The sequence below is a fragment of the Otolemur garnettii genome, unplaced genomic scaffold, assembly GCF_000181295.1.
Source record: "Otolemur garnettii isolate 467f Iridium unplaced genomic scaffold, OtoGar3 scaffold00032, whole genome shotgun sequence".
Taxonomy (NCBI): domain Eukaryota; kingdom Metazoa; phylum Chordata; class Mammalia; order Primates; family Galagidae; genus Otolemur; species Otolemur garnettii.
In genome coordinates, this window is record NW_003852427.1 from 8,625,425 (window position 1) to 8,647,830 (window position 22,406).

Below are 22,406 nucleotides of genomic sequence, written 5' to 3' on the forward strand. Positions count from 1 at the left end.
TGTGTAGGTTGTCTATTTGCTTTGGTTATTGTCTCCTTAGCTGTACAGAAACTTTTCAGTTTCATTAAGTCCCACTTGTTTATTTTTATTGTCATTGCAATTGCCATAGAAGTCTTCCTCATAAAGTCCTTCCCCAGACTGATAGCTTCCAATGTTTTTCCCACACTTTCTTTCAGGACTTTTATTGTTTCCTGCCTTAGATTTAGGTCTTTTATCCATCTTGAATCAATTTTTTTGAGTGGAGAAAGATGCAGGTGCAGTTTCAGTCTTTTACATGTGGATATCCAGTTCTCCCAGCACCGTTTATTGAATAGGTATTCTTTCTCCTGGTGTATGTTCTTGTTTGGTTTATCAAAGATTAGGTGCCTGTAAGATGTTAGTTTCATCTCCTGGTTTTCTTTTTTTTTTTCTTCTTCTTTTTTTTGAGATAGAGTTGCCCTGGGTAGAGTGCCATGGCATCATAGCTCACAGAAAGCTCAAACTCTTGGGCTTGTGCAATTCTCTTGCCTCAGCCTCCCAAGTAACTGGGACTACAGGCACCCACCACAAAACCCAGCTAGTTTTTTGTTACAGTTGTCATTGTTCTTTAGCTAGCTCAGGCTGGGTTCAAATCCACCAGCCCTGGTGCATATGGCTGGTGCCATAACCACTGTGCTACGGGCACCAAGCCATCTCCTGGTTTTCTATACAGTTCCAGATGTCTATGTCTCTATGCCAATACCATGCTATTTTGATCACTATGGCCTTGAAGTACAGCCTAAAGTCTGATAGGCAGATGCCCCTGGCTTTGTTTTTATTACTAAGAATTGTCTTAGCTATATGGGTTTTTTGATTCCATACAAAAAGAATTATTTTTTCCAAGTCTGAAAGTAAGATGTTGGTATTTTCATAGGGATGGCATTGAATCTATAGATTGCTTTGGGAAGTATAGACATTTTAACAACGTGAATTCTTCCCAGCCATGAGTATGGCATGTTCTTCCATTTGTTAATATCTTCTGTTATTTCTTTTCTTTGGAGGTTGCAGTTTTCTTTATAAAGATCCTTCACCTCTTTTGTGAGGTGTATTCCCAGGTATTTCATTTTCTTTGAAGCTATTGGGAAGGGTACTGTGTCTTTGATTACCTTGTCACCTTGGCTGTTTTTGGCATATATAAAGGCTATTGATTTTATATCCTGAGATGTTACTGCATTTTTTGATCACTTCCAGCAGTCTTGTGGTTGAGTCTTTGGGGTTTTCTAAGTATAAGATCACAGCATCAGCAAAGAGGGAGAGTTTCACTTCCTGTGCCCCCATTCAGATGCCCTTTAGTTCCGTCTCTTGCCTGATTGTATTGGCTAGAACTTCTACCACTATGTTGAACAGAAGTGGTGATAGAGGACAACCTTGTCTTCTTCCAGTTCTGAGTAGAAAAGCTTTCAGTTTTACTCCATTTAGTATAATATTAGCTGTGGGTTTGTCATAGATGGCTTCGATCAGTTTAAGAAATGCGCCACCACGGCCTATATTCTTCAGAGTTCTAATTAGAAAGGGATGTTGAATTTTATCGAATGCTTTTTCTGCATCTATTGAGAGGATCATATGGTCTTTGCTTTTGCTTCTGTTGATATAAGACAGAAAAATTTTAAAGTCTTGAGCAATTGAGACATGAGCCTGTACTGCCTTCCTTTGTCTCTCTGTTCTAACTAGGGCTACATCTATTATTTGAAGGGCCACTCTTCAAATAATTCATACCAAAATCTATTTTATTCTGAAATTGTTTAAGTTTTTCTGGTTGGAAGTTGTACAGAATCTCCTCGATTGGCTGCTTCTTCACTTTCTGTGTTTGTGTAGCTAAAGCCACAGCCTCTTTGTATTGAGGACGAGGTACCTAAGCAGTAGCAGCCTGGCCAATGCCAGGAGACTGTGGTTACTGACACTGGTTCTCATTCTCAATTCTGCAGCCAGGCCCTGAGCTTATTTCTAAAGTATTGATGTCTCTTCTTTGAACATATAACCAATGATCATCCTGGACCAATACTGGAAGGGGACATGGAAAATTTCATATCTGTAGTTATCAGATGAATGTAATTTTTTCTTTTATTTTGGTTTCCATTCGTGTTGTTTATAAAGTTCAGAAAATCAGTCAATCCATTAATAAGTCCCTCTATCAAAAGAAGATCCACTGAAAACATGGACTATTGTGAATAAAAGGGTTTTTAGCTGCTTTATTAAAATAAATCATTGGTGTTTATGGGCAAGTTGGTGAGACGCAATTTATGAGGTTAGAATAGCATCTGGGTATTTTCTGGGAAACAAGGAAACAATATAAGAGTAAGAATAAAGTCAAAAGCATGATCAGCCTAAACATGTACATTGTGTACTCAATGTCAATACCTTTCACAGTATTCTGTTCAGATGCTATTTCTTTCCATAACAGTCCTTCAGGTAACAGATAACTATTCCTATCTCAGATGTCCTGGGCCTATGGAATGAGTAGATGTACAAAGCAGCCTCAATTCCAGACATCTCACAAACAATACCCAAAGAGGAAACAGTGGCACAGAATAATTCAGCTGAGGAATCAGGGACTTTCTTGGCTATTCAGATGCAGACTTAGGCATGCTTCATGGATGGGCTAAACCCCACTGTACTCTAGGACTCCCAAACAGAGAGGTTCTCTAGGCCTCTAAGAGTAGGCCCAGAGTTTTCTTCAAGGACAATTAATATTTTCCTAATAACAGGCTTTGTCAACATGAACTTTTCAAATCCCACAGGCCAAGCCCTACATCTTGGCCCTGCAATTTCTGAGGGTTTTGGGTCTCTTTGTAAAATGAGGTAAATATAATGAGTGGGTGGTTGTGAGAACTAGTGGAAATGGCATAGGCACATAGCAAGCATTCAGTAAATCACACCTTATTGGTTTTATAAAAGATGTCAAGTTTTATAAGAAAACATGATCCTTCTTTAAGCAATATTTTTGAGCGTCTCCCCAGATTTCCTGGCTCTAGCCCAATGACTGATGATTGTTTCTCAGAAGAACTAAGGATTGGGAAAAAGAAATCAGTTAGCTTTGTCCCATCTCTGGGAATTTTCACTCTGGAGCCTTTTACCTGTCTCCCTTGATTCATTCTTTCAACAATCACTATGTTCAAGACACTGCTGCAGAAGAAAATACAGATATGAAAGTCTGTCTTTCATGACCCCTCCGCAGCCTCTTTTAAAAGGGCACTAATCTCATTCATAAGGACAGAGCCCTCATGCCCTAATCACCCCTAAAGCACCACCCCTTAGTATTATTGCATTGGGGATTAGGTTTCAACATATGAATTGGGGGGTGCAGTCAAACCATAGCAGCCCCCAAATCTGCTGGGCCTAAGAAGCCCTGCATCATCCCTTAACACATGTCTAGTCTATTGCTGGGCCCATGTGCCATAAGGCACCACTAAGGGCTCTCCTCAGATGGACCAGTCAACAACTTCTCACTCTCCGCAGTTGAGAATCAAGGCCACCTAAAACACTACCCAGGTTGCTCTTCATTCATTCATTCAACAGATATTTACCAGAGCTATCAAACCCATACTGCAATGGGTTTGCACTATGTAGATGTGGGAAATAAAAGATTGAGAACCAAAGGTTCCTGCCTCCATAGATTTCAGTCTATAATTGTTACATATGAGGTCTGACAATTAAGTTTATGAACTCATCCTAGAAAAAGTGCAACATACCTCATTGCTGAATAGCATGACAGTTATACCTTTGAAGTACTCCACTTTGAAAGCTATTCACTAATACCAGTGCCTAGTACATTTTTTAAAGCAATTTTGGAACTCCTTTTCTGAAATGGCCATCAGAGCTATCATTTTTATTACCTTTGATGTCCTAAATGTCATCAAAATGTTTTCTTTTCAGGCTCAGTGTCCATACCACAGTGGTTAGAGTGCAGGCCACATGCGGGTTTGAACCCGGCCAGAGCCAGCTAAACAATGACAACTGCAACGACAACAACAAAATAGCCGGGTGTTGTGGTGGGCGCCGGTAGTCCCAGCTACCTGATAAGCTGAGGCAAGAGAGTCCCTTCAGCCCAAGAGTATGAGGTTGCTGTGAGCTGAGAAGCCACGGCACTCTACCAAGGGCAACATAGTGAGACTCTGTCTCAGAAAAAAAAAAACAAAACTGTTTTCCTTTCAATATTTCCTTTATCTTTGTGTAAAGAAAAAAATAATTAGGGGCCAGATCAGGTGAGTAGGGAGGGTGTTCCCCTCCTGTGAGCTGGTACATTGTCCAATGTAAGAGCTATGTTTACCTGGTCTGGTATGCATCTCACAGTCAGCTGACAATTTTGATGCACAATTCAACAATTTTTTGTAATGTTTTTGTCAGTTTATTACTGGCCACCCTGACCTCTCTTCATCACTGCCAATTTGTTCATGGCATTATTCCCATGGACTTGGACTAACCTGTCCCTGATTTCACTTCCACTTTTGCCAAGTTTAACAAGAAATTTACAAATTTTTTTTCCTCCCTCGAATTCAAGCACCGACATTCTTCAAGGGCACCCCAAAACAAGCAACAGCAATAATGGACGCAGGAAGACACCGCCACACATCCATGCCAACACAGCTGTGAGATACTCATCTATCAAAGTTATGAAATCTTTCGAGCTGTTTGTACAGTGCTGCCACCATAAGCACATGGTGGCAAGTTCCCAAACTTAATTGTCACATTTTTATTAAGCAAAAATTACAGAATAATTGCACACCCTGAAAGAAAGCAAGGAAGAATTCCAGGTGCTGCTAATCTTACCAGCCAGGATCGTTTTCCTTATGAAATAACATCTGAAGAGCAATATACAATAACAGAATGGAAGTTAACTAAGAAAAACTAAGTTAACTAACTAAGAGACAGAGAGCGTCCAGGCAGAAGGAGCATTTGCAGAGGCCCTGGGTACCGAACTCTCACCCAAGCAGGCAGGCTCCGAATCACCCCTGGGGCTTCACGGCCCCCTAAACGAGTTTGGCTCTTTAAACTAAAGGAGGACTGAGACTCCAAGAAAGAGATTTTAAGGAGCGAATGCCAGGTACCTTCGCCACGGTTGCAAAAAGGGCTCCGGGGCTGTTTTTGCCCACAGGGTGTCCGCGGCGTCCATCCTGGCGGAACGAGCGGATGCAGCGCGGGGCTTGGTAACGTTTCGGTTCGGGCTGAGGGAGGCCCGTGCGAGTCGCGGACGGAGCCCGCCAGGCCAGGCCGCGGGCGGGGGTTGGGTCTGGAGGGCGGAGACGGGGTGGCCGCCAGCGCCGGGCGCCCCGGGGGAGCCGAAGCGCGACAAACAGTCGGCGCGTTGGGTACTCGCGGCCGCAGAGCCTGCAGTTTCCGCGCCGCCCGCGCCTGTTCTCGGTGCTCTGAGGGATCAAGGCCGCGCGGTCTACGGAGCCGAGTCCGAACCCCCCGGTTGCTTGGTGCGGCCGCGCCGCAGAGCCTGCCACGACGCCCAGGTGAGACCGCAGCTCAGGTGGGGCCGGGCCCGGCCTGCGCCCGCCTCCGCGCCGGGGCCCGTCCCCGCTCCGCACCCCGCAGCCCCTGCGCGCAGCCCCGGCGGCCCCACGCCCTCGGCCCCGCGGCGCGGGCGGCGTCTGTGTGGTCGGTGAGCTCCGCCGGGTGAGGCGCGGGGCCTTCGCGGGGTGAGTTCCGGACAGCCCCTGTCGGCCCGCCGGTTGTCGGAGGCCCCGGGGCGGCACTCGGCTCCCCGCTCACCGCCGGGTGAGGGTAGGAGTGGAGGCGGAGGTGCGGCGGGCGCCGAGCTGCGGGGCCGAGGCCGTCCCTGCTGTCCTGGCCCGCCAGGCTCGCGACTGGCCGCGCTGGCCTCTTCGTCTGTTCACAGTCTATAAGGTCTTTGTTGAAAACGTGGATCAAAATGGCACAAGAGAGGAAGCAAATCAGCCCTTTCCCTGCTCTCCAAGACAGCCAGGCTAACATTAAGATGTATTTCCTTCCAGTCCATTTTTCCCTGTAAGCGTGAGCAGAATTTATTTTTGCAGACCCTAGATTATAAAGTGCTGTAAATTGGCCTGTTTCACCTAATAATACATTACGTGCATTTTGCCCGTGGCTGTAAATGTTTATCTGCATCCTTGTTAATGGGCTGCACTGCACTCTGCATTTCTGTGTGCCAGGACGACAGCCGCAGCCATCCCTGGCACCTGGCTTGCTCTTTGACTGGACTTGATTTACTTACTGGAGACTCTGATGATGAGCATACAGGTGATTTGCAGTTTTTAGTTATTACAAAAAGTCATTAGTTGAGCATAGTTCCATCTGTTTGGGGTGATATGATTATTTGTTTAAAATGAATCTTCCATAAGGCATATGGTATAAATTGTGAAATGGCTCTGTGAAAAGTTAATCTCATTTTGTCCCTCCTGTAAGTAGCATTTGGGAATATGTGGCTGAAGAAGCTTCTGCTGACTCTACCTGAGGTCCACGTGTTCCCCAAGGGGTCATCATACAGTGTCTACACCTGTTGAGCAAGTGACTTGCCTCATTGGCTGGCCCTACCTGGTGCTTTTGCTGAAAAGGGAATTTTGAGCATCTTAGTTGCTACTATCATTTTAGTAATTTTTCAGCTGATTTAGGTTCATCTTGGACAAATCACTGCACTCCCCACAGGGCTCTGAAACATGGGCGCTTGGTTGTTAGGGAAGGGATTTTAGAAGATTATGCTGATGGGTAAGTCATGAGATACTCAAAAAGTGTTCTCTGAAGACATGTAAAAACTTTGGAGTGCTTGACCTCATCTCCATCAGTGAAAATAAATGGAATTTGTTTTTCCACATTTTTCATTTACACTTAAAAATCTCTGTGCAAAAATAGAGAGTTTTGTTTTTGTTTTGGTACTTACCATTTTTCAGTTTGATCACATAATCTTGAAAATTAAATGTATGCATGAATTTAAAAATGATAGTGGATTAATTCCTTTCTCCCACATTTTAAACTAAAACCTTCCTTTCTGCCCATCTGCTGAGGCTAAAACCCTACTTCTGTAGGCCCATTCTGTCCTCTGCTGCTTCCTTTTATAAGGACTTGCCTACTGTGTTACAATCACCTTTTTTTCCCACTTTGAGACAGAGTCTTACTCTGTTGTCCAAGCTAGAGACCTGTGGGATCAGCATAACTCACAGCAACTTCAAAACCCAAGGGATCCCTCTGCCTCAGCCTTCCTAGTAGCTAGGACTATAGGCACCCAGCACAACACCCCACTAATTTTTCTGTTTTTAGTAGAGACGGTTCTCCCTTGTCCCCAGGCTGGTTTTGAATTCCTGAGCTGAGGGGATCCTTCCGCCTTGGCTTCCCAGAGTGCTAGAATTATAGATTTGCGCCACTGGCCAGGCCTATAATCATTTTTTGATCTCTCCAGACTCCCCTACTCAGAGTTTAGTGCCCATATGTGTTCAATAACTAATGGTATACTGATGGATTTAGAAAATGACATGGTGTGCCTCTAGCACAGGGCCTAGTAACAGTTTCTCACACTGACCTGAGCTGCTGAACCATCCTGATCAAGTTGAAGGGCATGAACAAATAGAGAACACATTGACACAGTTAGCAATTTGGTCCAGAACAATTCCATAGGGAAGAACAATGGGTTTGAAAAGATATGTCATAGAGAGTGCTGAGCAAGCATTTCAAGGCACAGGTTGTAGCGGATACCAGTGTAAGTGGCCATAGCTTGAAAACATGTCTGTAGGCTCCCACCTTGGTTCACCCCCACCTGTATTAAAGCTGAACACCATCCAGAAGTCACAGAAGACATTTAATGATGGCCGATTAAAGTGAGGTCATCATATTTTAGCTGCTAATGGTGCCCCAAGTGGTTGCCATTCTAAAACACCAGAGAGGAAGTGTTACCTTAACTGTGCTGTTCTAAGCCTTGGATCCTGATCACAACATAGATGTGTTATTTAGAAAATTCACAGGGAGATGAAATTCTGGATAGGGGTGAAAAGCCACCTCAACTAAAATTCACCGTCATTTTTGCCATCTCATCTTTTCTGCTCAGGAGACATGGCTGAGGTTTCATGTGAATTTCCCAAATCAATAATCATTTCCTAATGTCTCCCAGCATCTATCCCCTCTTGGCAAGGTTAATTTCTAAAATTTGAATGAGCCTTATCTGTTTTGCATTTAACATCAGTGTTTGCCAACTAGTAGTAACTGGTTCTAATTATATTTGCTGAAAATGGAAAAAAATAGAAAATGACATGTGTTTATGTAATTGAATATATAAGTTAGGGATCTATGTGATATCATACAAATGAGTGGAGTAGAAATTGGGGACAGGGACATTTGTGATCATTTCTTGATTGCAGGTATAACTGAATTCCAAGAAATGGTACAGGCACCTAGTTTTTTTTTGTTTGTTTGTTTTTACAAACTTACTGAGGTATAATTCACCATACAGTTAACCCATTTACAATGTACAGTTCACTTTTTGTACGCCACATTAATTTTTTAAGTTGTGGTAAAATTTAGGTAACATAAATTTGCCATTTTCACCATTTTTTTTTTTTCAGTTTTTGGATGGGACTGGTTTTGAACCTGCCACACTAGTATGTGGGGCCCACGCCCTACTCCTTGAGCCACAGATGCTGCCCCATTTTAACCATTTTTAAGTTACAATTTAGTGGCATTAAGGACATTCACAGTTTTGTGTGGCCATTGTCAGTCTTGATTTATAAAACTTTTTCAGTGCCTTAAGCCGGAAATGGTATAACCATTATGCAGTAACTCTGCTGTAGTTTGGATACTAGTCCCCGCTAAATCTCATGTTGAAATTTGATCCCCAGTGTGTCAGTATTGGGAGGTGGGTCCTAAGAGGAAGTATGGGAGTAGATCCCTCATGAGTACACGAATGCCTTCCCTTAAGGGAGTGGATTCTCACTTTTAGTTCTCAGGAGAGCTGGTTGCTAAAAAACAGCCTGGCACCTCCCCTTCTCTCACCATGTCATCTGTACGTAGCTGGCTCCCTTTGCCTTCTGCCATGAGTGGAAGAAGCCCCAAGCCCTCACCAAATGCAGATGCCCAATCTTGAACTTTTCTAGGTGTCAAATAGTGAGCCAAATGAAGCTTTTCTTTATATAAATTACCCAGCCTCAGATATTCCTTTGTAGCAACACAAAACAACTCTCTTCTTGTTCCCTTACCCTCAAGTCTTTGGTAACCTCTAATCTACCTTCTGTCTTTATGAATTTGCTTAATTAGATATTTTGTATAAGTGGAATAATATAATATCTGTCCTTTTTCTGGCTTATTGCACTTAGTATAATGTTTTCAGAGTTTATTCATATTATAGTATATATCAGTATCTTATTCCACTTTTTTAATGAGTAATAATCCACATTTTGTTTATCCATTCTTATGCTGATAGACATTTGGGTTGTTTTTGCTTTGGGCTATTGGAATAATGCTACAATGAACTCTAGCCTATAAGTATCTGCTTAAGTCCTTGCTCTGGATACTTTTGAGTATATATGTAGAAGTAGAATTGTCAGGTTCATATGGTAATTCTGGGTTTAGGTTTTAGAAGAGCTGCTGTATCATTTTCCATAGCAGCTGCACTATTTTACATTCCCTCCAGCAATGTACAAGGGTTCCAGTTTCTCTACATCCTTGCCAATACTCATTAATTTCCTTTTTTGAGTATAGCCATCCTTATAGGTATGAAGTTAAGCTTCACTGTGGTTTTGATTTGCATTTCCCTCATAATTGTGTTTGGCATCTTTTTATGTGTTTATTGACCATTTGTGAGCCATTTATCTTTGGAGCAATGTCTATTCAAGTTTTTTGTCCATTTTTAAATTAGATTGTCTATCTTTCATGTTGTTGAGTAGTAGGAGTTCTTTATATATTTTGGATATGAAACCTTTCTCATGTTTAGGATTTACAAATATTTTCTCATCCTAAAAGTTGTCTTTTCACTTTTTTGATAATGACCTTTGATGCACAAAAGTTTTAAATTTTCTTTTGTTTTTTTGAGACAGAGTCTCACTATGTTGCCCTTGGTAGAATGCCATGGCATCACAACTCCCAGCAACCTCAAACTCTTGGGCTTAAGCGATTCTCTTATTTCAGCCTCCCACGTAGCTAGGACTACAGGCACAAGGCCCAGGCTATTTTCTTGTTGCAGTTGTCATTGTTGTTTAGCTGGCCAGGGCTGGGCTTAAACCTGCCAGCCTGTGTGCATGTGGCTAGCACCATAACCACAGTGCTACGGACACCAAGCCCAAAAGTTTTAAATTTTCATGAAGTTCAATGTATTATTTATTATTTCCTTCATTGCTTTTCTTTTGGTGTCATGTCTAAGAATCCATTGTCAGATCCAGAGTCATGAAGATTTACATTTTCTTCTAGGAATTTTGTGGTGTTAGCACTCATATTTAGATCTTTTTTCCATTTTGAGATAACTTTTGTATATGGTGTGAGATAGTTGGTTGAGCTTAATTCTCTTGCATATGGAAGTCCAGCTTTCCCCATACTATCTGTTGAAGAGACTGTTTTTTCCTCACTGAATAGAATTGATACCCTTGTCAAAAATCAGTTGCCCCTAGATGGATGGGTTTATTTCTGAACTCTCAGGTCTATCCCATTTGTTTGTTTCTATCCTTGTACCTATACCACACTGTTTTGATTACTATGGCTTTATAGTAAGTTTTGAAATTAGGAAGGACACCTTATGTTGACTGAACAGTGATTAAAATGAATAAATTCCTTAAGCACAGAGGTATAGTCTTCAAATTGTTGACACCCACTTATGTAGTGTCTCTTGACAGCAGGTTCAGATAAATGCTTGTTGATAGAAAATATGAAGGTTGGACATTTATTACAAGAAAGCTTTTGTTGTGAAAGTACACTTCTTTTTGAGAAAATAAACATAATTTTTGCAAATCATACAAAATTACAAAGAATTTTGAAAACACAGGTACTCCTTGACTTATGATGAGGTTATTTCCAAATAAACCTATCACAAGTTGAAAATAACATAAATCAAAAATGTATTTAATGCATTTGATCTACTGAAACATCTAATTTAGCTTCACCTACCTTAAACATGTTCAGAACACTTACATTAGACTACAGCTGGATAAATCATCTAACACAAAACCTATATTATAGTATCTCATGTAATTTATTGAATACTGTACTAAAAGTGAAAAATAGTGTTTGTATGGGGCAAATCTTGGGACCAAAGATAGTTTGGGACCTGATAGTTTGACAGGGATTCAACTGTTAATTCCTAGTCTTCAAATATGGAGGGTTCCTGTGAGTATATGTAATCTTCTGATTTTAGTAAAACTTACTTAGCACTGCAGTCCAATTTCTTTTAGTTTCTGCATGGTACTAGGCTCTGGTTCCAACTTGGGCCCTGTTAGTGACCTGAGCAAACCAGCATATTCCTGGCTGCCTCCCACACACTCACCAGTTCTTTGAAATTATCTAAAATAAACAAAGATTTTAAAAATTATATGCCACCATAATGTAGCCTTCTAAATTTTAATATAAAGGTTGCATTTTAAATAAGTCACCATTGATGTAACACTGATGCTCCCAAAAGATGCATCATGTTTATCTTGGAGTTCTTTGTATTCCCCGCCCTGGTGCCTCATACCCTGGGGGCTTCTTGTGTTTCAAGTTGAGAGGCCTGGGACCCAGAGCATCTCTTAGGTCTCTTGCAGCTTTCATATGCTGTCATACTTGAAATAAACTAGAGTTTATTCTCTAGTTTTAATAAATTATACTTTTAAGAAATTTTAAATCCACAACAGGGAAAAATATGATTGACTGGTTTACATGATTTAACTTCTTTCTCCGAAAATTAAAGATTGCAATTCTATTGTGTGTAAAAGCTGTTTCATGAGAAACCACATGCAATTTAAGAAATGGATTGCAAAATTAGAAAAATCCCTTGTAGATGTCATCTTTGTTACTTTCCATCTTTCTTTGCTGCAATTCTGCTTTCTTCTTTCCTGGCTGCTAATTGGATTAAAGACTATTTTGCCAACCATGGCATCTGGAGATGACAGTCCTATCTTTGAAGATGATGAAAGGTAAATGTCTTGCATTGCAATAAAACTAGCCTTTGAAATATTCAGGATTGTTGTGATTATTTAAAAGAATTATTTATCCAAACTACTGTGTTAAGGACACATTTTGTAGAATTGCATAGTTCTACTTATTTTATGATTTAAGGTTAGTAAATACCCAGCATGGAAGGGAAGTGGCCACCAGGAACATGGCATCCTTTTCCACAGAAACTTGATGTGAGGTTTCCCAATTCCTATCAGCACAGAGTTCAGGGCAACCACTTCAAAATGATATAAAATCCATTTACTATCTCTGATTTACAGCATGCAAAGGAAATAAGAGTGAACAAAGAGGATGGGGTTAAGAGAACAAGCTTTCAAACCAGAGTCCTACGTTTGAATCCTGTCTCTGCCACTTAATGTCATTGTCACCTTAGGCAAACCCTTAGCCTCTCTGAGCCTCATCTGTAAAATAAGGATACTAATAGTACTTATCTCATGGTGATTCTGAGTTAATATATTTAACTCTGTTCTTAGAACAGTGCCTGGCACAGAATAAGCACTTAATATGTATTAGCTATGATCATTATTACTATAATAAATGTTCTCGCAAAGCTAAAAAGATATATCAATATCAAAATATTAATTGTATATGTATTATATAGTATGTGCCATTCACATATGATACATACTTTATTTAAGTAAAAATATTAATAGCAAAAATATATGTTTAAATTACACCAGAAATTTTTGACAAATCAGAATTATTAATTTTTTAAATAAGCTGTTCTGTAATAATGGCAAGAATTACTGTTTTTCATAACATTTAAAAATTATTTTTCTTTGTGCTATAGGACATTTCTTCCACCACTGCTTCTTTAACAGTCTTAATATAATAAGTTACAACTCAGTTTTATTAAAACAAATGCCTACTCATTAGTTTAAGTATGGAATATCCAAAGAGTTCTTATTTTGGAGTGATTGGATCTGAAAAAGAAAAAAATTAAATACTGTGCTTTGAAAGGCTGTGGTGGAAGAGCAGAGACTTTTTGCTGACCTTTCCCTGTACTGTGCTGTAGCCTAGCTTAGAATACTATCCAGGACAAACCGGAGGATTCTTAATCCTATTAATATTAAGGTGACTTTTTTTAGAATTAATCGGACTATATGCCCATATATAGTAGTTGAGTCTTAAAAGAAGAGTGAATAAGGGGGAGAAAATAGTTACATACAGTGCAAGTAGAATTTTGTAGGTAACACCTCTTTTAATATCCTGAAATTTAGAGGGTTGAATCTGATATTTTCATCTTGGAAGGAGCAATTGGTTATTTTATTACTATTACTGTTTTTTGCCCATTATAATCTTAATTTTATTCTTTTAGCCCTCCTTACAGCCTGGAAAAAATGGCAGATCTTGTAGCTGTTTGGGATGTTGCTTTAAGTGATGGAATCCATAAGATTGAATTTGAACATGGAACCACATCAGGCAAACGAGTAGTGTACGTAGATGGGAAGGTAGGAAACATTAGGTTCCTTGTAAAATACGGTATACAAACTGGATTTCGTTAATGTGCAGTTTCCTCATTTGTAAATTCAGAGCTTTTTTTCTTATGATGGTTATCTTTATGTTTTTGGCCTATGATCATTTTTTTTGTACAAAGCAAACTAATATTAGGTACAGAATTCATGGCTGTAACATCTGATATTTAAACTTAAAATGGCTTTGTTTTCTAAAACCTTGGCATCATGAATTAATAAAAGTATATCCAAATAGCATTGCCTTTGTTCATTACGTTACATTAATTTAATTACATCATTTCTAAAATTAAATATTAATTCTCCTTCTACTTGTATATTTTAAATGTTTATTTTTTTACTTAGGAAGAGATAAGAAAAGAATGGATGTTCAAATTAGTAGGCAAAGAAACCTTCTGTGTTGGAGCTGCAAAGACAAAAGCAACCATAAATATAGATGCCATCAGTGGTTTTGCTTATGAATATACTCTGGAAATTAATGGAAAAAGTCTCAAGAAGTATATGGAGAACAGATCAAAAACCACCAATACTTGGGTATTACACTTGGACGGTGAGGACCTTAGAGTTGTTTTGGGTAAGTTAGTGCTATTTCTGCTGAATGTATTGGTTTTTTATGGTGACTGTTTACTTAGTTCCTCTAACTATCTAGATCTTTTATAGAGCTTTGGAATGGAGGAGGAATATAAATGTAAGTGTATTTCTAATGCACTTTCTAATTTCTAAAGTACTCAATTTAACCCACTATTTTGTATATAGGATATCTTAGAGCAGGTTTTAGAGTGATAGATTTGAGGATTACAAACTTAGGCTAAAAAAGTAATATCAATGTAGACATTTGTTATTATTTGGTAATTTGCTTTGTAAGTATATCATAAAGACAATTAGAACTTTAAAGAATCCACAGTCTATTTAGATGCTAGCAAATACCTTTTGTTTTTTAGAATAAAAAATGTTAATCAAATCATAAATGAACCTAGTTAAAAAAAAAAACAAAACTCAAAAAATAGCCAGGCATTGTGGTAGGCTCCTGTAGTCCTAGCTACACGGGAGGCTGAGGCAAGAGAATCGCCTAAGCCCAGGAGTTGGAGGTTGTTGTGAGCTGTGTGATGTCATCTACTGAGGGTGATAAAGTGAGACTCTGTCTCTCCAAAAAAAAAAAAAAAAATGTAAAAATAAAAATAAAACTCCTGAGTAGCTTTTCTTTTTTTCTGGGTAGCTAGCTTATTTATTGAAGTAATTGGATCAATTTGTCTTGAAGAGTTTCCTATGGTCTGGATTTTGCTGATTGCACACCTACAGTGTTCCTCTGTCTTCTGTATTTCCTGTAAATTGGTAGTTGATTCTGAAGAATTAGTCAAATTTAGGTTTTGTTGGGGGGTTTTTTGGCTTTTTTTTTTTTTTTTTTTGCAGGCCAGACCACCTTATAGTTTATTGGAGCAAGAAGCAGAAGGCGCTTCTGTTACACTTTTTTTGATATTAGCAACCACTAATGCTTAGTGCCTAGATCTATTAATTCATTAGTGGTTGACAAAGGGTGATACTCTGGTTCTGTTATTTCTTGTTTATTAGCTAGAATACTTCTATAAATTAGAAATTTCTGGCCAAGTGCAGTGACTCACATCTGTAATCCTAGCACTCTGGGAGGCCAAAGCAGGAGGATTGCCACCAGCCTGAGCAAGAGAGAGACCCTATCTCTACTAAAAATAGAAAAATTAGCAGTATGTGCCCTATAGAGCCAGCTACTAGAGAGGCTAATGTAAAAGGATCACTAGAGCCCAGAGTTTGAGATTTCATAACTACATTCCAGCTGAGGTGACAGAGCAAGACTCTATCTCATAAAAAGAAAAAAAAAGAAACTTCTTAACTTCCTGTCTTCTGCTATTTGGTTACACAGTGGTACGTTTTATATAGGAAATGCAGAATACACGTTCTGATTTTTTCCTTTTTTTCACCAGTTTTCAAAATATTGTTTCCTTTTCTTCATCTAAAGGTGATCATTTACTGTTTTTTTTTAAATCATTATTATCGCATGGATTTAAATGATTTGATGTGTTTCAGCACATTGCAGTTATTCCAACTAGTGCTCCAGTTGCCTCATTTTGGGCTAGTGAAGGGCTTTTCATGAGAATGGCACTTGAATCCTTTTGATACACCTTCCATAGACTTAGGTGGCTTGCTTGCTATTTGGTATGACAGGATGTTCTAGGCTCATTTGAAACGTTTTCTGCTCAGACCTGGAAGCACCATTTCTCTAAGAAATTTTATTAGAAGAAAATGGTATTTTAGGAGCAAATCTGGTCATGCTCTTAGAATGCTCATTTACTATTATTATTTAGAAGTTTTCAGCATACAAGGCAAGAAAATTGTATACACAAATGCATAGATAGATAGGAAAGAGAGTTTTTTTAGATAAAATACCGAATATGTTTCTACTGGTAATTGTAGTTCAAATTGAGGTTCAAGTTTCTTACTTAATCTTATCTAATATCTGTATCTCCTTTTCTCCACACTGAGAATCCTCTTTCTCAAGAACACAGAACATGGCACAATTAGAATACTACACAATTACTCATTTGCTTTATGTCACATTATATACATAATAGTCTGTTAATGATACCAGTGCTACCACCATTAATATGATCACCAAAAATAATTTAAAACTTTTTTTTTGCAATCATTCTCCAGTTGTCCTTTATCTACATTGTCAGAGCCTATAGCTATTTATGTACTATGCTCTCTTCCTTCCAGCCCACATTTAGTTCTACAAGTAAATATTTATTGCTTTCAGGTCATAATGTTGCTGCTTCTCTCTGGTCATTTTGGTTGTCTGAAACTTGTTCTCTATTTCATTCTTTAGGAAGGACTCTTGGGAACAATATTTCTTAAGTTCTTGTGTATTAGTGACATTTGTCTGTGTCTTTTGTATTTGAAACTCAGTTTGGCTAGATATAACATTCTTGGTTCACATTTTCTTCCCTTAAATATCTTATATATGTTACTCCACTTCCCCTTGTCATAAAGTGTTACTGTCAGAAAGTCTGATGAGTGGGCGGGGTGGCTCACACCAGTAATCCCAGCACTTCAGGAGGTGGCTCACGCCAATAATCCTAGCACTTCAGGAGGCAGAGGCCAGGGGATTGCTTGAGCTCAGGAGTTTGAGACCAGACCAGCCTGAGCAAGAGAGAGACCCCATCTCTACTAAAAATGGAAAACTTAGCCAGGCATTATGGTAGGGACCTATAGTCCTAACTACTTGGGAGGCTGAGGCAAGAGGATCACTTGAGCCCAAGAGTTGGAAGTTACTGTGAGCTGTGATGCCACAGCACTCTACCCAGGGTGACAGAGTGAGACTCAAAAAAAAAAAAGCCTGATGACAACGTGATTTTCTTCCCCTTAAAAATATCTTCTCATTTTTGCCTGGATACCCAAATTCATTGAGTCTTCTTCTTTAAAGTTTGTCTAAAATTCCATGTCATGGTAATTATCCTCAACTGCTTTTTTGCAGGTACATGAGGAATCTTTTCTTTTACTTTTTTTTTTTTTTTATACAGAGCCTCAAGCTGTCACCCTGGGTAGAGTGCTGTGGTATCACAGCTCACAGCAACCTCCAACTCCTAGGCTCAAGCAAGTCTCCTGCCTCCTGCCTCCCAAGTAGCTGGGACACCAGGTGCCTGCCACAATGCCCAGCTATTTTTTTATTTTTTATTTTTTTTTTTTGGTTGCAGCCCATCATTGTTGTTTGTCAGGCCTGGGCTGGATTAGAACCTGCCAGCTCAGGTGTATGTGGCTGGCGCCTTAGCCACTTGAGCCATAGGCGCTGAGCCAGAGGAATCTTTTCAATGTGTGTAGTCAGATCCTTTGGGGAGGAGGGTTCTTGAATATAATTTCAGTATTTGTTTCAGTCCTTTATGTTGATTTTCTTTCTTAGGGATGCCTGTCTTACATATATTGGATTTTTCAGTCTGTCTTCTGTATTTGTCATTTTTTTGGTATCTCCTCCCTTCCTTCCTTTCTTCCTCTTCTATGAGTAGACTTTATTTTCTAAAGCAGTGTTAGATTTAAAGAAAAGCTGCAGAAAATACAGAGTTCCTTCATCCTCCCTGCCCCACATCTAATTTTCCTTTTCTTAACATCTTGCATTGGTGTGGTACATTGGTTGCAACTGATGAACCAATATGGATACATTATGATTAACTAATGCCCATTTTAGTTTTCGCTAGAGTTCTTTTCGCTAGGGTTCTTAGTTGTATAGTTCTATGTGGGAAAGGATAATTTCATATATCCACTATTACAGTATCATACAGAATAGTTGCACTGCCCTAAAAAAGAAATTGCCAGTGCTCTATTTTACTCATCTCTCCCTCTTTACCTCCCCACCCCTAGCAGCAACTGATGTTTTTAGTGTCTTTAAAGTTTACCTTTTTCAGAATGTCATATAAGTGGAATCATACAGTATGTAGCCTTTTCTCAGACTGACTTCTTTCACTTAGCAATATACATTTCTTTCCTCATGTCTTTTCATGGCCTGATTATTCTTTCTTTTTTTGCAGAATAATATTTCATTATTTAGATGTACCACAGTTTGTCCATTTACCTATTAAAGCGTATCTTGGTTGCTTCCAATGTGGGGCAATTATGAATAAAGCTGCTACAAACACTCATATGCAGGTGTTTAAGTGGATATATTTCCAAATGAGTTAGGTAAATGCCTAGGACCTTGATTACTGTATGATATGGTAAGACTACATTTAGCTTTGTAAGAATCTACCAAACTTCCCTCCAAAGTGGCTGTACCATTTTGCATTCCCAATGCAATGTATGAGGGCTCTTCTTGCCTACATCCTCACCAGCATTCACTGTTGTCAGTGTTCCAGATTTTAGCTGTTATAAAAGGTGTGTAAATTTTTGTTTTAATTTGCAATTCCCTAGTAACGTGGTCTTGATCATCTTTTCATATGCTTTATTTGATATCTATAAATCTCTTTTTTGGGGGGGTTGTGCAGATTTTTTGGCTGTTTTTCCTTGACTTGTTGAGTCTTAGAATTCTTTCTATATTTTAGATAATAGTCTTTTATCAGAATGTGTTCTACAAATATTCTCTCCCACTTTGTGGCTTATCTTTTTATCTTTTTGATTTAAAAAAATTTCTTCCTTTTCATCTGTTTCTCTTAAGAAATTATTTGCGTGTTGATTTGCTTTATGTTCTTTTTTATCCAATCTTCATTCTGAATTGATTTTTTTTTTTTTTTGTTATAGAGTCTCAAGCTGTCGCCCTTGGTAGAGTACTGTGGCATCACAGCTCATAGCAACCTCTGAATCTTGGGCTTAAGCGATTCTCTTGCCTTAGCCTCCCAAGTAGCCAGGACCACAGACACCCACCACAATGCCCGACTATTTTTTTGTTGTAGTTTAGGAGGCCCAGGCCAGCCCTGGGGTATGTGGCTGGTGCCCTGCCCACTGAACTACGGGCACCTCCCTGAATTGATTTTTATTTTTATTTCTGATTCTTTACTGAGTTCTAATACATCATTTTTAAGAGTTTTTCTGATTTTATTATTCTCTGTCATATCTTTTATGATTTTCTTAATTTCTTCAGTTTCTTTTGAAGAGTATGTTATAGTCTTTTTATAGGCATGTCTCTCTGATGCTCTTATCTCTAGTGATGCTAGTCTGTTCTTTTTTTTATTAATGGAGTTAATGCTGTGCAATGCTGTTGAGCGAACTTGCTTATTTTTATATGAAATTGGTTTTCCTGAATTTGTAGAAGGGAACATGGTTTTAGGTAGTTTTTTAATCTTCAGGTTCATTTCCCTTTTTTTATTGTTTTTGGATTATCTTAAAAATCACAGGGGCATACTTTGTAAGGTGTCTGCTATGTTTCTCTCCCCTACTTTTCCCTAGATTTTCCTTTACTCTGTTTTCCCTGGGCTGTTCAGCTTGGTTTATCTTCCAAGAAGTTTCTTCTCAGTGTGGGGTTTGTGTTAGAAGGGACCATTGGCTAGTTGGTTTTGAGGATTAATGGGGCGAAGACCACACTAGCCCAGCCCTTTCAGACCTCTCCAAAGTCCTCTTGTCCTTCATCTACAGTTAGAATGGGCACAACCCCTCCCAGCTTCAGCTGCACTCCACAAATTGCCCTTCCAACTTTCTAATTAGAACTGAGAAAGCTGTTCAGGGAATCTTCGCCCATTAGCGGCCTGTTAGTCCCTCTGCTTCCTTCTGTACAGCTGCTTAGACCATACAGGTCTTGGAATCATCCTTGGTACCCTCTTTACCTATCAGTATTCTAGAGTTTGTGGTGTAGATATGTCCTAGGGTTTTTGGTTTTGTTTGTTGCCCTATTAGATATATAGGTATCTAATATATACATATTAGAACTTCCACAGTTGACCGTCTCCCTACATTGACCTAATTTCCATAGGCCAGACATTACCACATGTACATATGTACATATCAGTATAGTCAGCCTAGTTCCTTATGTTGACCACCATTGTATGTGAACCAGTTTGTTACAGTCCCTTGGGTGGTCGACTTACAGAGGTTCTGCTGTAGTTAGTTCTCTTTCAAATGCCCAGGGCCTTTTGAACTGTTTTTCTCTTTCTACTTTTTTTCTGCCATCACTCTTCATTTGCAATTCCCTTGTGGGTATAGAAGGGAGCCAAAGTCCAACCCAAACGTGTTCTTTTTGCTGTTTATCTGGCAGGAGCAAGGACAGAGTCATTTACTGAAGTAAAGGTAGAATTGCCTAGGTTATTCATGTTGATTGGGTTTCTCCTTCCAAGATCCATCAAACCTCAGACTATTCTGATATAAGGCTCCAGGGTCAGAGTTGTGTAATAGGCAAGTTACTTAACCTCCAAGCCTGGTTTCCTTATCTGTAAAATAGGGCTAGTAATAGTATTATATCTCCCTCATAAAACTGTATTATGGGTGTTGTTTAATTGTGTTAGTATATATAAAGTATTTAGCAGTGTTTCTTGTATAGTGAATTCTTTAAAAAATTTGGTTGTAGTTTTTATAACTCATGGACAAAGACTGGGGTTATATAGGGTCTTGTGGTAAAAGTCTCTTACGTATATTTTACATGGCAAGTTTCAAATAACATAGCTTTCTAAATTTTATTTTAATTAATTAATTAATTCTTTTTTGAGGCAGGGTCTCACTGTGTTGTCCAGACTAGAGTGCCATGGTGTCAACCTAACTCACAGCAACTTCAGACTCCTGGGTTCAGGCATTCCTCCTGCTTCAGCCTCCGAATAGCTGGGACTACAGATGCCCACCACGATGCATGGCTAGTTTTTCTATTTTAGTAGAGATGGTGTCTTACTCTTGCCCAGACTGGTCTTAAACTCCTAAGCTCAACCAGTCCTCCTGTCTCAGCCTCCCAGAGTGCTAGGATTACAAGCGTGAACCAGAGTGCCCAGGCTGCTTTCTAAATTTTATATTGTGAATTTAGAACAAAACCAAGAAAAATTTTAAATAACAAAAGTATTATGTCTTTCCAAGGCCATATTATATGCCAGATACTATGCTGGGCACTTTGCATAAATTCGAACCCTTACTATAATGGCATATGAGAAAACACTATCATCTTCATTTACCCATGAGGAAACTAAGGCTCAGAGTAGTGGTGACTTGCCAGAGAGTCTGCTAGTAAACACTGAAGCTTGGATATGACCTCCAAGATTATGTATATGTTTTCTCACCACCTCCAAAATGTGAGGCACATGAGGGAACTGCAGACAGGGTTGACTAGCATTCTTAGGTCTGATAGTCACCACATCAAGGAACACTATGGTAGGAAAATCAGGACAACAGGAGGAAAGTTGTAGTATAATGAGGTGTCATGTTGGGAGGAAGTTCTGTTTCTGTTCTGAAAACTTACACTTCTATGAAAGCGTTTATAGAACATACTGCTCAGACCTCGTGAGTCCCAGCTCCTGGTCACGCGGGTACAGGGGATCTGCAGGCAAGGAGAGGAGATGGTCCAGGATGGAGTGCTACAGTACCTCCACAAGTCACAGAATCCACTTCTGAGTCATGATTGTTTGACATTTTATGAGAGAGATGTGTTCTTTTATTAACATACAGTTTTTTGAATAGGTGACATACTTGTATGATTCAGAAATCAAAATGATGCAAAAAGATACATTGCAAAGTCTTATTTCCATTCCCGTTCCCAGCCACCCTGTTTTCCCCCCAGGGAAACCATTTTTAATGAAAGGTAACAATTTTTAATAGTGTATCCTAGTCTTTTCTTATTCAGATTCAAGCCAATACAAATACTACCTCCTTATTACACATAAGCATCTTGCTTCACTCATTTGGTATATTCTGAAGATCCTTTTATATCAGTACTTTTTCATACTTTGCGTAACAACAGAGTAAATTTCAGTAGTGTAGTTTAAGTCATTCCCAGCTGATGCACGCCTGCGCTGTTTGGAATCTATTGGTATTGTGAGCAGTGCTGAAAGACTAGCCTCATTCACATGCTTCTTGGGATATGGTGCACGTATTGTTTTAGTACAAATTCCTAGAAATGGGAAAGTAGGACTTACCGGCTGAAGAATAATTGCATTTGTCGTGGTAATAGATTTCTGTCCCATTTGGCTCTATGGCACTTTTACCATTTAACCCCTGAAGTTCTCCAACAAAGGATATTGCCAGATATTTTATGTTTTTTTCTTTTTTATATTCCACTTGATGAAAACTGATATTTCAGGGTTGTTTTTATTTGCCTTTTAAAAAATTGAGTGCAATTGAGCATCTTTTCTTATGTTTAAGGTTCTTTGGAATTTCTTTCTTTCTTTCTTT

The 22,406-nt window shown here is 39.2% G+C and overlaps 2 protein-coding genes across 7 annotated transcripts in view; one reads left to right on the top strand and one right to left on the bottom strand.

Moving 5' to 3' along the window:
* CEP70 (centrosomal protein 70) overlaps positions 1–5,204 on the bottom strand; it is an 87,936-nt gene extending 82,732 nt beyond the window's left edge. For all 5 annotated transcript variants that reach the window (XM_023513038.1, XM_023513034.1, XM_023513033.1 and 2 more), the window contains exon 1: positions 5,064–5,204. The gene's annotated coding sequence lies outside the window, so the exon portion shown is untranslated. The remainder of the gene's footprint in view (positions 1–5,063) is intronic.
* An 81-nt stretch (positions 5,205–5,285) lies between these two features.
* FAIM (Fas apoptotic inhibitory molecule) overlaps positions 5,286–22,406 on the top strand; it is a 23,031-nt gene continuing 5,910 nt past the window's right edge. The window contains exons 1-3 of one of the 2 annotated variants that reach the window (XM_023513040.1): positions 5,286–5,474; positions 13,439–13,571; positions 13,938–14,166. In XM_023513040.1, coding sequence (XP_023368808.1) covers positions 13,461–13,571; positions 13,938–14,166 — 340 coding nt within the window. In that variant the 5' untranslated portion in view covers positions 5,286–5,474; positions 13,439–13,460. Of the gene's footprint in view, positions 5,475–13,271; positions 13,572–13,937; positions 14,167–22,406 lie in introns of those variants that run through there. The other variant, XM_023513041.1, reaches the window with a different exon arrangement.